Source organism: Spermophilus citellus (genome assembly GCF_964194105.1).
Source record: "Spermophilus citellus genome assembly, chromosome: 3".
NCBI lineage: Eukaryota > Metazoa > Chordata > Mammalia > Rodentia > Sciuridae > Spermophilus > Spermophilus citellus.
This window is the reverse complement of record NC_138184.1, coordinates 122,225,026-122,241,240: the sequence shown is the minus strand read 5'-3', so window position 1 is coordinate 122,241,240 and position 16,215 is coordinate 122,225,026. Positions and strand designations below refer to the sequence as shown.

The 16,215-nt window shown below is 38.5% G+C and overlaps 1 protein-coding gene across 18 annotated transcripts in view; it reads right to left on the bottom strand.

Moving 5' to 3' along the window:
- COBL (cordon-bleu WH2 repeat protein) overlaps positions 1–16,215 on the bottom strand; it is a 307,667-nt gene that overhangs the window by 96,481 nt on the left and 194,971 nt on the right. For all 18 annotated transcript variants that reach the window (XM_081286279.1, XM_081286269.1, XM_081286268.1 and 15 more), the window contains one exon: positions 48–213. In XM_081286279.1, the coding sequence (XP_081142405.1) occupies positions 48–213 (166 nt within the window). The remainder of the gene's footprint in view (positions 1–47; positions 214–16,215) is intronic.

Below are 16,215 nucleotides of genomic sequence, written 5' to 3'. Positions count from 1 at the left end.
AGCAGGCATTCCAGAGGTATGCAGACAGCAAGCCCAGACTCACTCACCTACTGTGCTCTTCCTGTTCTCCTCCTTTTCCTCCCTGCGGTTGGGGACCAGGGGACTTGGTGGAGGTGGCTGTGGAGGGGGACTTGGTGATGGTGGCTGTGGCGGAGGTGGAGCTGGTGCCCGCCGCTTCTTCTTCTGCAAATCAACCTGTGAGCCCAGAGACATCTGAGAAACAGAAAGAGGAGAGATAGGGTTAGGGGAATTTTTGTATGGGGGTGATGCATTTGTGGGACACAGGACCTATGGAAACAGACAATTGTGGCATGGGTGCCATAAGGAAGGCTGTCAGATTGCCATCCTCATTCTGGGTCCTCTCAGGCAGGTGGTGGAGGCAGTGGTGTGAGGTCTGCCATATTCTCTAAGCAAGGCCCTGAGATGACACAGTGATGTTCATGGACACTCACAAGTTCCCCCAAGCACAGGGAACTCATATTTTCTAGGGATCCAGGTAAGTAATTCTGGAGCCTGAGAATCTTTTTTAGGGCATAAATGAGAAAATGATCCCTACCCCTTAATTAAATGCAAGAGTACTCTTTTTCCCAGGAATAAGGGGGACTACCATTATTTGTGTCCACACATTAGAAGAAGAGATGGGAGTAGTTCATGCTTCCTGTGCCCTGTCTTGCATGTATTTCCCTGCTTCTGCAAGCTCATACTCCAGAGTAGCCAGGACTTACATGGTCCACAAGCTGCCAACTCCTGGATCTAGAACTAAGGCTCTGTTAAATGGGACATTAGATCAGAATAAAAGACATCAATCTCCCATATAAAGCAGAAATCCAGCTCCTACTTAAAGACTCTAACAATGAAAAATTCACAGCTTCTAAAGGCAGCTTGTCAGTATTAGGTAGGTCTAAATGTTGAAAGTGAAATCTGTTTTGTTTCATCTGTAAAATTAAATACTATAGAACAAAATTGACCAATATTTTTTATTCTACTGTGCACAAGAATAAATATGTAACAACTAATCTCTCTATTATGTGAAATTAAAATGCACCAATAAAAAATTGAATGTATTGATTCTAGTTCTTTTGTTTCTAAAGGACTCCATAATTCTCTGCTCTTAATTACAGCCAAAGTTCATTCACTTTCTTTCAATAATTAAAATTCACTTAAAGAGTACTGAGTTGTGTGCAGAGCAGTGCATATTTTGGGCAATAATGAAAATGATAACTTCACTTGTTCTTGCCCTCAAACTGTTCTCAGTCAAGTTTTGTACCACTCATCCAAGCATTCCCTGACCTTTCAAGGGTCCATTACAGGGATGGCACTGGCCCACACCACCATTCTTTAGTACCTTGGCTTTGATCAGGTGCTCTGGTTTATTAACTCATGTTTGCACCACGTATATGAGAACTGAGCATTCAGCTCAGGACCCAAGGAACACAATTTCCTCTTCTGGACTGGACGTGGTACTATATCCTTTAAAATTTTATCAGTAATACACTATTGCAAATATATATATATATATATATATATATATATATATATATGTATAAAAAAGGAAGAAAATAATCAGGTGATTGACTTTATTAATCAATATAAACTACTAATGATTAACATATTTTTTAGTCTTTATCTTTTCTTTTGAAACTAATGTTTTCTCTCTTTCCTTCTACCACAACATATAATAATCATATCCCATATCTTTAAAGTTTTTCCTTCTATCACAACATATTATAATCATCTCCCATATCTTTAACGTTCTACAACATATTTTGCATAAACCAAAAAATAACATAAAATCAAAAAGTCCTACAAAGCTCAAAGTCAAAATCAGTGATTCCTTGTCTACTATCTTTGCAATGGCAAGAACCACTTCAAACACATTTTTCTTTTGGCATTTACTGCTTTATTCTAAATAATAAGTTCACTGTGCTACTCCTTGATTTTTGCACATTAGATGTTGGCTTTATACTCCTGAAAGTAGGGATTTATTCTTTGAGACATGCACATGCACATACCCACATGGACACATATGCACACATTTTTTTCATCTTTCCCAAAATTATAGCATGAGATGTAAATTACTTTTCAATAGTTATATCGTAGTCTACCCTTATTTGCAGTTTCATCTTCCACAGTTTCCATTACCTTCAGTCACCTGCAGATAAAACTATTAAAGAGAAAAAAGTGACAATTTTTAAATTGGGCACTATTCCAAGTAACCACCTCCTCTCCTGCTCCATCTCACATAAGATTAATTATCCCTTTATCCATTGTATCCATACTATATATGCTACCTGTTGGTCATTTAATAGCCATTTAGGTTATCAGATCAACTGTCACAGTATCATAGTCCTTGTGTTCAAGGATTCTATATTTCACTTAATGGTTCCAAAAATGTAAGGGTAGTAATGCTGGAAATTTTTTATAGTATATTATTATAATTGTATTTTATTGTTGTTAATCTTGTACTATGCCTAATTAATAAATTAAACTTTATCATCAGTATGTACATATGTGTGTATTGCAAAAAAATTAGTATATGTAGGGTTTGGTACTTTCTAGGCTTCCAAATATCTTCTGGGGATCTTCAAAAGTATCTCCCATGGATAAGGGAGGATAGCTGATAATAGATATTATAATAACATAAAACAAATTTTTTTCAGCAGAAGTTTTTCTACTTGAGATGTATAATGTATAGGATGATTACACTTTCTTTCCAGAATAAATCTGCTTTTTCCTGAATTTTTTTTTTAATTTCCTGGAAATTTACATTTTTCTACTCAGTTCCAGCCCCTGCCTCCATTATGAACAAGATGCCCATAAATAATATTTTTGAGACCTTGAGAATATAAAAGTGATTTTATCCTATTATATGCCTACAAGAACCTTGAATGGAAAGAACAGTCTCTACAAAGGCTGAAAACAGTCATTACTCTGTTGTCTCCTAAATTGTACTGTGCATTCAAGACACCCCACACCATGCTGGTGCTCAATCTTTCACAAGTGATCTGCATTCCTCCTGTAGGCTTGGAAGACCCACTCTTTATTCCTTTATGCCCTGACATTTGGTGACAGCATGCTCCAGGGTGCATTTCTTTTGGTCCACTCTCTGGGGCAAGGGCTCACCCCTGCAGGCTGTGTACCTGAAGAATTTTCTAGTGTTCTTCCTTTTTACTTCTTTCTTCCCTTTGTTCCCCTCCCCTCCTGAGGATTTTAATGAGTTGAACACTGAAGATTATAACTCCTGCCTATTTTTCCCCTTTCTTGAAAACTTCTTTTACTTTATTGTCCAACTCTTATGAATTTTCAAGTTTCTTTTACTATACCTTGGTTTCCAAGATCTCCTTCTTCTTATGTGTTTTAGAAACAGTATCATGGTCTCCTTTTCTGGGTATACTATCTTCTCTTTTCTCTCTGACACTATCATTTATATATTTTTAAAAATGTTTTTTAAAATATTTTCTTTAGCTTTATGCATTATATTTTCCTGCAGATTTGTTTTATTTCTTTGTGTCTTGGTTTTTGTTTATCACATTTTGATCTCTCTCCAAATCTCTAGTGATTCTTGGCTTCTTGTTTATAATACAGTGTATGGAGAGAGTTCATTCATACACTAATGGACAGAAAGCTGGTTAGCTGACTGGAAGATCCTCAAATATCTATAGCAGCAGGATTCTCCTTTATGTTGGCCACCATTCATTCACACAGGGAACTGTCCTCTCTTCTGCAGGTTGGAACATTTGTCCTATACTGGAATCTATTGAGAAGACCCTGAGGCTCTCCTCCAGCATGTGGACATCAATTATGCCCATTCTGGCACAGACTCAGTTGAGTTTCACAGCCTGGAGTTAGAGTTTCCTACTTCCACCACTTCTAATATTGGGAATGCAGATACTTGGGCAGAAAGGCACCTGAAGGTCTTCCCACTTCCCACGCACATATTCAGCCAGTCTTTATTATCAGCTTATTCTATACTTTTGTATACAGAGGAATATGTGCTCCAAATTCTTGAGCCTTTTTGGGGTTCTGGTCTCTTCTGATGGAACTCTTTCACCCAATGTTCAGGTTTCAGCTACTTTTACTTTGCTAGGTATTTATCACAATCAAAACACATCTGAGGGGATCCAACATGGCGGCGGATGCAGAGAGATCAAGTCTCTGACCTCTTCAGCTGCGCGGGCATAGGGAGTCTTAAACCGTCTAAATGCTGCTTGCACAGGATCACTAGGCAATGCTGAGGTGACATGGATCTGGGGCAAACAGTTTGTGCCTCTCAGAACACACACCGAGCCCGGAGCGGCTGAACTCAGGCTCCCGTTCGCCTGAGTCTCGCAGACAAACCGCTGTGACTCAGCGCTAAATGCTCCCGCTGAAACAACTTGTTGGTTACTCCTGAACCTGAGGAGGTTAATACCACCCGAACCTTCATAGGCAGTGGCCACAGAATTGAGACGGGGCTTGGGAGAGCCGGTCAGGACCCACCCGTTGCATCGGACACCCGGCAAAGGGAACGAACTGTTGCCATTTGCGGCAGGTGTGTAACCCCCCCTAGCCCTCCCTCTCCACACAGCGGGGAAACCTCAAGGGCCCCTCCCAGCTCTCCCGTGAGCGTGATAATCAGACCGAGGGAACACCCGGCTACCACTCCCACCAGCGCTGACAATTGAGGTCTCTTGCACCACCTACCCAGAGCGTGGCTACCGGAGGTTCTCAGCCCCATGCTCCACAACCTTAGGGTATGAGGGAATGGCAAGCAGGGAGAGTATGCCCAGTCGTTCAAGAAAATAGGGCTCCCAGGAGCAGCAGACCTGGCGTGTAGCCAGTATTGTGGTGAGCGTCACTGGTGAGTGGAGCCTGGCTGGAGGAAAAGTGGGAAAGTGACTAGACACAAGAAAAGGCCCTAGGCACTCAGGATTGGAGACCTGCCCAGTCGGGGAAGAGAAGCTGCATCACAGTGATTGGTTCCTGCATATTGAGAGGAGAAGCTTGGCCCGGTGGGCACAGCTCCACCTGCTGGAAGTTAATCGAACTATAAGACTGCATTTTTAAATTTTTTTTTTAATTTTTTTTTTAATTTTAAATTTTTAAAATTTTTTTATTATTTGTTTTTTTTATTTTTTTTATTTTTTTAGTTATTTTTTAAAATTTTTTCTTTTTTATTTTGTTATTTTGTCTTTTCATTTCTTTTCAATTTCCTTATTCCCCTTTCCTTGAATTCTACCTGTTTACTCTCATTGTCTTTAGTGACTTTGTCCCTCCCCTTCGAATACCTTTCCTCCCAAGCATCACAACGTTGTTTATGTGTAATTTACTAAATATGTATAGGTAAATGTTCCGAGGCGTTCTATAGTGCTACCAAGTCCCTATCTACCCCCAAATACTCCAGACCATTCTCCTGTTAATATCCCTCGTCAGTAGAGAAACCTTCCAAGGTTGCCAAGAGATACCGACCTCAACACCATCACATCATTCCACCTAAATATAAGTCCCAACACCAAACCGTAGACCATTATATGCCATCAGAATCCATACACACTTTAAACAACGAAGAATCTGCTTTAAAGTGTTTTTAAAGTGCAACAAAACGCATCATCTCTAGTCATAGTCTCCCATCACAAAAGAGAGACCCCAGAGATACACAAAACCAAATAAATTTATAGGAGTAAACAGTAACTCAGCAGTCAAACAGAACAAGAAGTAACATGAGCAGCATGAAAAAGCAAGGAATAAAAGTAGTACAAACAATGCAGGACAGCCTAAATATATAGGAGGACCTAGAGGCATCAGAAAAATGGTCAAATAAAGAACTTAAGGAATACCTTAGACAGATGGAATGGAATCTTAAAGAGGACATGGGACAGCAAATTCAAACAATGAAAGAACACATTGAAAATGAATTACATAAACAGATAAAAGAAGCAAATAAGCATCTTTATCAGGAGATAGAGATTATAAAAAAAAAGTCAAGCAATAATCCTAGAAATGAAGGAAACTATAAACCAAATTAAAAACTCAAATGAGAGTATCACTAACAGAATGGAGCAAGTAGAAGCAAGAACGTCAGATAATGAAGACAAAATATATCATCTTGAAAAGAGTCTAGCCAACTCAGAAAGGCTGGTAAAAAATCATGAGAAAAACATCCAAAGAGATATGGGATAACATAAAAACACCAAACTTAAGAGTCATCGGGATAGAGGAAGGTATAGAGGTTCAAATCAAGGGAATGAGAAATCTATTGAATGAAATAATTACGGAAAACTTTCCAGTTATAAAAAAGAAAACAGATGTACGAATTGTAGATGCATACAGGACACCAAGCACACAAAATCACAGTAGACCAATGCCAAGACACATTGTTATGAAGATATCCAAGATACAGAACAAAGAGAAAATATTAAAAGCTACAAGAGAAAGGAGGCAGATTACATTCAGGGGTAAACCAATAATGTTAACAATGGATTTTTAATCACAGATGTTGAAAGTGAGAAGATCCTGGAACAACGTATTTCAAACACTGAAAGACAATGGATGCCAACCACGAATTTTGTATCCAGCAAAATTAAGCTTTTGGTACGACAACGAAATAAAAATCTTTCATGATAAACAAAAGTTAAAAGAATTTGAAGCCAGAAAACCAGCACTGCAAGCATCTTGAGCAAAACACTACACAAGGAAGAAATGAAAAACAATAACCAAAACCAACTGTGGGAAATATCTCCATAAAGCGAGAGGGTGGGGAAAAAGCTAATCATGGAGAAACAATCCAAATTAAAAACAAAATAAATAAATAATCAAAAATGGCTGGAAGTACAAACCATATATTAATAGTAACTCTAAACATTAATGGCTTAAACTCCCCAATAAAGCGACATAGGCTGGTAACATGGATTAAAAAAACAAATCCAACAATATGCTGCCTCCAGGAGACACATCTGTTTGGAAAAGACATACACAGGCTGAAGGTGAAAGGTTGTGAAAAAACATACCACGCACATGGCCCTCATAAGCAAGCAGGGGTGGCCATCCTCATATCGAATAAAATCGACTTCAAGACTAAGTTAATCAAAAGGGATAAGGAAGGACATTATATACTGTTAAAAGGAACCATTCACCAGCAAGACATAACAATTATCAATATTTATGCACCAAATAATGGTGCTGTAATGTTCATAAAGAATCAAATAGACCACAACACAATAATTATGGGTGACTTCAACACAACTCTCTCACCATTGGACAGATACTCCAAACAAAAGTTGAATAAAGAAACTATAGAACTCAATAACACAATCAATAACCGAGACTTAACTGACATATATAGAATATATCAACCATCATCAAGTGGATATACTTTTTTCTCAGTAACACATGGATCCTTCTCAAAAATAGACCATATATTATGCCATAGGGCAACCCTCAGTAAATATAAAGGGGTGGAGATAATACCTTGCATTTTATCTGATCATAATGGAATGAAACTGCAAATCAATGATAAAAGAAAAAAGGAAAAATCCTACATCACATGGAAAATGAACAATACGTTACTGAATGATCAATGAAAGGAGGAAATCAAAAAATTCTTAGGGATAAATTAAAATACAGACACACCATATCAGAATCTATGGGACACAATGAAAGCAGTTTTTTAAGAGGGAAATTCATTGCCTGGAGGTCATTCCTAAAAAAAAGAAAGAAAAAACAACAAATAAATGAGCTCACACTTCATCTCAAAGCCCTGGAAAAGGAAGAGCAAAACAACAGCAAATGTAGCAGAAGGCAAGAAATAATTAAAATCAGAGCGGAAATCAATGAAATTGAAACAAAAGAAACTATTGAAAAACTTGACAAAACTAAAAGTTGGTTCTTCGAAAAAATAAATAAGATCGACAGACCCTTAGCCATGCTAACGAAGAGAAGAAGAGAGAGAACTCAAATTACTAACATATAGGATGAAAAAAGCAATATCACAACAGATGCTACAGAAATACAGAAGACAATTAGAAATTATTTTGAAACCCTATATTCCAATAAAATAGAAGATAGTGAAGATATCGATAAATTTCTTAAGTCATATGATTTGCCAGACTGAGTCAGGAGGATACACACAATTTGAACAGACCAATATCAATAGATGAAATGGAAGAAGCCATCAAAAGACTACCAACCAAGAAAAGCCCTGGACCGGATGGGTATACAGCAGAGTTTTACAAAACCTTTAAATAAGAATTAATACCAATACTTTTCAAGTTATTTCAGGAAATAGAAAAAGAGGGAGCTCTTCCAAATTCATTCTATGAGGCCAACATCACCCTGATTCCGAAACCAGACAAAGACACCTCAAAGAAAGAAAACTACAGACCAATATCTCTAATGAACCTAGATGCAAAAATCCTCAATAAAATTCTGGCGAATCGAATACAAAAACACATCAAAAAAATTGTGCACCATGATCAAGTAGGATTCATCCCTGGGATGCAAGGATGGTTCAATATACGGAAATCAATAAATGTTATTCACCACATCAATAGACTTAAAGATAAGAACCATATGATCATCTCGATAGACGCAGAGAAAGCATTTGACAAAGTACAGCATCCCTTTATGTTCAAAACATTAGAAAAACTAGGGATAACAGGAACTTACCTTGACATTGTAAAAGCTATCTATGCTAAGCCTCAGGCTAGCATCATTCTGAATGGACAAAAGTTAAAGTCATTCCCTCTAAAATCTGGAACAAGACAGGGATGCCCTCTATCACCACTTCTATTCAATATAGTTCTCGAAACACTGGCCAGAGCAATTAGACAGACGAAAGAAATTAAAGGCATAAAAATAGGAAAAGAAGAACTTAAATTATCACTATTTGCAGATGACATGATTCTATACCTAGAAGACCCAAAAGGGTCTACAAAGAAACGACTAGAACTAATAAATGAATTCAGCAAAGTGGCAGGATATAAAATCAACACGCATAAATCAAAGGCATTTCTGTATATCGGTGACAAAACTTCTGAAATGGAAATGAGGAAAAACACTCCATTCACAATATCCTCAAAAAAAATAAAATAGTTGGGAATCAACCTAACAAAAGAGGTGAAAGATTTATACAATGAAAACTACAGAACCCTAAAGAGAGAAGTAGAAGAAGATCTTAGAAGATGGAAAAATATACCTTGTTCATGGATAGGCAGAACTAACATCATCAAAATGGCGATATTACCAAAAGTTCTCTATAGGTTTAATGCAATGCCAATCAAAATTCCAACGGCATTTCTTGTAGAAATTGATAAAGCAATCATGAAATTCATATGGAAAAACAAAAGACCCAGAATAGCAAAAGCAATTCTAAGCAGGAAGTGTGAATCTGGAGGTATAGCGATACCAGATTTCAAACTGTACCACAGAGCAATAGTAACAAAAACAGCATGGTACTGGTACCAAAATAGACGGGTGGACCAATGGTACAGAATAGAGGACACAGAGACCAATCCACAAAGTTACAACTATCTTATATTTGATAAAGGGGCTAAAAGCATGCAATGGAGGAAGGATAGCATCTTCAACAAATGGTGCTGGGAAAACTGGAAATCCATATGCAACAAAATGAAACTGAATCCCCTTCTCTCACCATGCACAAAAGTTAACTCAAAATGGATCAAGGAGCTTGATATCAAATCAGAGACTCTGTGTCTGATAGAAGAAAAAGTTGGCTCAGATCTACATATTGTGGGGTCGGGCTCCAAATTCTTTAATAGGACACCCATAGCACAAGAGTTAATAAGTAGAATCAACAAATGGAACTTACTCAAACTAAAAAGTTTTTTCTCAGCAAGAGAAACAATGAGAGAGGTAAATAGGGAGCCTACATCCTGGGAACAAATGTTTACTCCTCACACTTCAGATAGAGCTCTAATATCCAGAGTACACAAAGAACTCAAAAAATTAGACAATAAGATAACAAATAACCCAATCAACAAATGGGCCAAGGACCTGAACAGACACTTCTCAGAGGAGGACATACAATCAATCAACAAGTACATGAAAAAACGCTCACCATCTCTAGCAGTCAGAAAAATGCAAATCAAAACCACCCTAAGATACTATCTCACTCCAGTAAGATTGGCAGCCATTATGAAGTCAAAAAACAAGTGCTGGTAAGGATGTAGGGAAAAGGGTACACTTGTACATTGCTGGTGGGACTGCAAATTGGTGCGGCCAATTTGGAAAGCAGTATGGAAATTCCTTGGAAAGCTGGGAATGGAACCACCATTTGACCCAGCTATTCCCCTTCTTGCACTGCCGCAGTCCAGCTGCAGCAAAATAACCCGGGGGTGACGAACAACTTGTGTACGTTGATACAGCAGGAGTGGGAGCCATTTATTGTAGGACAGGAGGGGTATTTATACATTCCACACAGCTTATCTTAATTAACATAAACTAGATACAGCAGTCAACCAATAAGGAATCTCCATACTTAATGGCTTGCTGGCGCCACCTCACAAACAACTCCCCCTGGCAAATTGCCAGGCGCCATCCCAACTTGTTTACAGACTCTAATATTTCCCCCATTTGTTTAATTTAAATAACGACCATAGTGGTTTTTACACAAACACCATAAATAATCTGCTACAAGCAGAAGGGGAGGATACAAAATGCCACTATACCAAGCCAATTGATGGCTCCATGCAAGAAGCCCTTGGAAAAATTATACCAGCAATGACACTGTTAGCAAAGATACTGAGTTACAATTTGTTGTAGATAACAGTTTGTTGTCTCAGTCCAGGTAAAGCAGTGTCTCAATAGATTAACTCACAGTCCAGGTAAATCCCAGTCCAGGTAAGTTTTGTAGGCAGCTAGCTTAAATCATAGTCCAGGTAAGTTTTGCAGGCAGCTAGTTTAAATCACAGTCCAGGTAAGTCCAAGTCTCGTCTGGTTTTTAGCAACACTGGAAATTCTTTTACCCTCGTCCTCACCGGCACTGGGACAAAGGCAGGAACTCCGATGGCTAAAGAAAATAGTACATTATCTCAAGGTTTTTTCCATTTGAAATAGGCCTTAATGGTGCTCTTTACTCATTAGCTTCCTGGTGTGGGAGAACCATTGTAGTTACTGGCCTTGGAAATGATCAAACTTCAGGGACACCTATAGCATCTTCTGCTGGGCAGCCCCAGATGGCCCTGGGGAGTGTCCTGGACTCAAACTGCTTTCAGGCACAGGTTTGGATGTGGGCTCTTGCAGTGGCATCCCGCTCCCCGGGCGGGGGGCGGGGAAGAGCCGGTTGCTGCTGCTTGGAAAGCCCTTGCTGCGCCATGACTGGCTTGCGCATGTGGTAGTTGCCGAGCCGTTTCAGGCACCCTCCGGTAATGAAAAGTATTCAGTAATAGTCTTTTGCTGCAACTTTTTTCCTGATAATCCTTCTTCTTTTGAACTTTCTTTTTCTTTCTGACTAGAGTTCCTGGGCTTTTATCAACACATGCCCTAACTATTCTTTGTTCCACTGGGGTGTCTCTTTCCCTTATCAATTTACTTAACACCCCTTCCATATTTTCATCACAAAGACAATACAATACACTGAGACAAAACAAGACACAAACATACTGTATCAATCTTCTCCATTTTCTCAAAATGGTCATTTTTCCTCTCGCCCTATCTGCCTAGGGACAAGCAGATTTGCTCCCGTCCTATCTATGGACGGGAAGCTTTTTTTTCGTCACTTACCCCCGAGTGTCCTGGGGCTCCCCGTAACGGGCCACCATCTGCCGCAGCCCGGCTGTAGCAAACTAGCTGGGGGGTGACGAACAACTTTTGTAGATTGATACAGCAGGAGTGGGAGCCATTTATTGTAGGACAGGAGGGGTATTTATACATTCCACACAGCTTATCTAATTAACATAAACTAGATACAGCAGTCAACCAATAAGGAATCTCCACACTTAATGGCTCGCTGGCGCCACCTCACAAACCACTCCCCCTGGCAAAATGCCAGGCACCATCCTGACTTGTTTACAGACTCTAACATTTGCCAGGTGCCATCCTGACTTGTTTACAGACTCTAACATTGGACTATTCCCTAAAGACCTTAAAAGAGTGGACTATAGGGATACTGCTACAATGATGTTCATAGCAGCACAATTCACAATAGCTAGACTGTGAAACTGACCTAGATGCCCTTCAATAGATGAATGGATAAAAAAATGTGGCATTTATACACAATGGAGTACTACTCAGCACTAAAAAATGACAAAATCATGGAATTTGCAGGGAAATGGATGGCACTAGAGCAGATTCTGCTAAGTGAAGCTAGCCAATCCCTAAAAAACAAATGCCTAATGACATTTTGATATAAGGAGAACAACTAAGAACAGAGCAGGGAGGAAGAGCATGAGAAGAAGATTAACATTAAACAGGAACGAGAGGGGGGAGGGAAAGGCAGAGAGAAGGGAAACTGCATGGTAAAGGAAGGAGACCCTCATTGTTATACAAAATTACATATAAGAGGAAGTGAGGGGAAAAGGGGAAAAAAACGAGAGAAATAAATTATCGTAGATGGGGTAGAGAGAGAGAAGATGGGAGGGGAGGGGAGGGGAGGGGAGGGGAGGGGAGAGGGGATAGTAGACGATAGGAAAGGCAGCAGAATACAACATACACTAGTATGGCAGTATGTAAAAAAAGTGGATGCGTAACTGATGTGAATCTGCAATATGTATACAGGGTAAAAATGGGAGTTCATAATCCGCGTGAATCAAATGTATTAAATATGATATGTCAAGAGCTTTGTAATGTTTTGAACAACTAATAATTTTAAAAAAATTAAAAAAAAACATATCTGAACTTCCAGAGTGTCCACTGAAAACTACTACTGTTTCACTTCTCTTAACCACAGTATGCTAATAATTTTGTTCACTTTAGTGGAGTTTCAGGATAGATATAAACTAATTTGCTTTCACACATTTTGCAGCCTTATTGAATAGAAAACATGCATATATACTTAAGGTGTACAACTGATGATTTTATACATAGACACACTGCGAAATAATTGCAATCAAGCAAATTAAAATATCTACTATTTCACATAGTGGCCATTTTCTACCCTCTAAATACACTTTCAAGTGTTTTTTTTTAATTGTTGACCATTACTTCATTGGATAGATGAGCCACAATTAAAATAACTCCTTTTAGTTGGCCCAGTGCAGTGGTGCATGCCTGTAATCCCAGCGGCTCAGGAGGCTGAGACAGGAGGATCCCAAATTCAAAGCTAGCCTCAGCAAAAGTGAGGCAATAAACAACTCAGTGAGACCCTGTCTCTAAATAAAATACAAAATGGGGCTGAGGTTGTGTCTCAGTGGTAGAGTGCCCCTGGGTTCAACCCCTGGTACCAAATAAGAGAAAAGAAAAAAAAGAAAAAAAGAAAAGAATGGTTTTGCTTGTTAAAAGTTAAATTTCTTAAAATTTCTTAAAAAGCTCTCACAATTTTTTTCTCTCCTATTTCCCTTTTCCCCAAGCTTGTGATAAAACCATTTATTTTTTGGTGGGGGGTAAAAAAAACATGAAAATTTCATAGTTAAAACAACAGATTCTAAAATTTGGAGGAATAACATCAGCAAGAGGACAGAACAGGAAGCCCCAGACCTTGCTCCGCACAAAAGCAATAATTTAACAATAATTTGCCATTCCAAATGCTTTTGCAGAACTCCACAAAACAGTTAGGGAATCACAGAACTCCAAGGCAAGCCCAAAGCCAAGAGCAGCCTCACCGAAATGGGTAAGAAAAGCCATTTCATTTCAACTATGATAGCCCTTCTCCCAAGCCTGTACAGCTCAGTACTATCAGGGGAAAAAAGCCTCATTCACAGTTCTCCTTTAGGAGGAAAGAGAAGAATGGATCATAAGGCCAACATTACAGCTTTTCAGAAGGGCTGCCTGAGGGACTGGTTTCTGTCTTGACTGACTGGAGCACTGATGAAGAACTGGCATCTTTTGGATGGGGGGAGGGCACTGAGAACATAAGAGCTTAAAGTCTAGTTGCTGCAGAGCTTAGAGATTTGGCATTGCCACTGACAGAGGCTGGCACAGCTTGGCAGAACCAGGAGGAAGCAATAGCTTGTAGATTATGCTTTCAGAGGGAGTGAAAAGAATGGAAAGTCCATGCAATAGTCCAGATTCTTGTGATGCTTGCCTGAGAGACTGGTTTCTACCTCACTTGTCTGGGAGTACAGAAAGAACCAATACACTTTGGATGTCTTGGGGCTGCAGAGAACAAAAGAACTCAGAGACTTATGCTGAGGCACACACTTGTAATCTCAGATAGTTAGGAAGCTGAAGCAGGAGAATTGTAACTCAACAATAAAAAAAATAATTTTAAAAAATGACTGAGGATAGTTCATTGGTAGAGTAATCTTGGATTAATCCCTGGTATCTAGAGAGCTGGAGGGAGAGGGGGAAGAGATGGGGAGAGAAATAAACAGAGGTTGCCAACAGTGCCAGAAAATCTGCAGTAACACAGACCAACACAAGAGGGATCAAGAAATTATAACCTTCTAAAAAAGGAATCCACAAACATTTCTAAATGGAAATTACACACACAATCCCAGAGAAGATGCATTGCAAGAAGAGTTTTGATAGGTCCCAGCCACCAAAAGCAATTCTGACTGATGTGATGTGTCCTCTAAGAAAATAGTCTGTAAAGGCTGGGAGAGGTGATTGTTTTCTAAATACACAATTAACAGTAAAAAATAATGACAACAAGAATGTACATAAAAAAATAGGAAATCTTGGTTCAATAAAAGGAACAAAATACATCTCTAGAAAATAATCCAAGGAAAAGGAAATCTATGACCTGAAAAAGAATTTAAAGTAATTGTGTTAAAGAGTTAAATGCACTATAAGAGAATATACAGATAGCTTAGCAAAATAAAAACCATGCATGAGCAAAGTTATTATATCCACAAAACCATAAAAGCCATACAAAGAAGACCCAAACAGAAATTATGAAAGGCTTCAACAGCAGAATTTATTAAGCAAAAGAAAATTCAGCTAAGTTGTCCAGGTTGGCCTTGAACATGTAATCCTCCTGTCTCATCCTCCTGGGTGGCTGAGATTACAGGTATGCACCACCATGCCCAGCCACCAAAAGCAATTCTAAGAGGGAAGTTGATAAAAATAAATGCCTACATTAAAACAGAAGAAAGGCATCATCAGCAACCTAAATTTATACCTCAAGGAACTAAAAAAAAAAGTGTACTATAGTCAAATTTGATAGAAGAAAAAATAATAAAAAGCAAGCAAAAATAAATAAAATAGAAAATTTGGAAAATACTAGTGAAACAAGAGTTACTCTCCCCATCCCGCAAGACCAACAGAATTGGCAGATTTTTAGTTTCGCTAAGAAAATATCAGGGAAGGCTGTAATCACAATTTTTTTTAAAAAAATTGAGAGTGGAAACATGATAAATGATGCCTCAGAAACAAAAAAGAATATAGGAGACTACTATGAACAATCATACACCAACAAATTGGACAGCCTAGAAGAAATGCATCCTACTAAAACTGAGTCATGCTTCTCAAAAAACTAGAAATGGAACCATCATATTACCCAGTATCCCACTCCTTGGTACATATTTTAAAAAAAAAGAACTAAAATCAGCATACTGTAGCAATACAGCTACTTCAGTATTTATAGCAGTATGATTCATGACGGCCAAATTATGGGATCAACCTAGGTTCCTATCAATAGATGAATGGGTCAAGAAAATGTGGTATATATACACAATGTAGTTCTACTCAGTCATATAGAAAAAAAAAATAATGACAATTGCTGGTAAGTGGATAAATGGAGAAAACAACTCTCACTAAGTGAAATAAGCCAGACTCAGAATATAAAAGGTTGAATGTTTTCTCTCATATGTGGAAGCTAGAACAAAATAAGGAAAAGAAGGCAGTTGGGGAGGGACTAGATTATAATAAAGACATAGGGAACATCAGTGGAGTATAAAAAAGAGAAGAAAGGGAAAGAAATATGAAATGCATTTAACAATATCATGATACATACACATATAAATGTACCCCCAAATAATTTCACTTATATGGTTATGCAGTAAACACCAATCAAAAATAAATAAATAGGGCTGGGGATGTGGCTTAAGCGGTAGCGTGCTCGCCTGGCATGCGTGCGGCCCGGGTTCGATCCTCAGCACCACATACAAACAAAGATGTTGT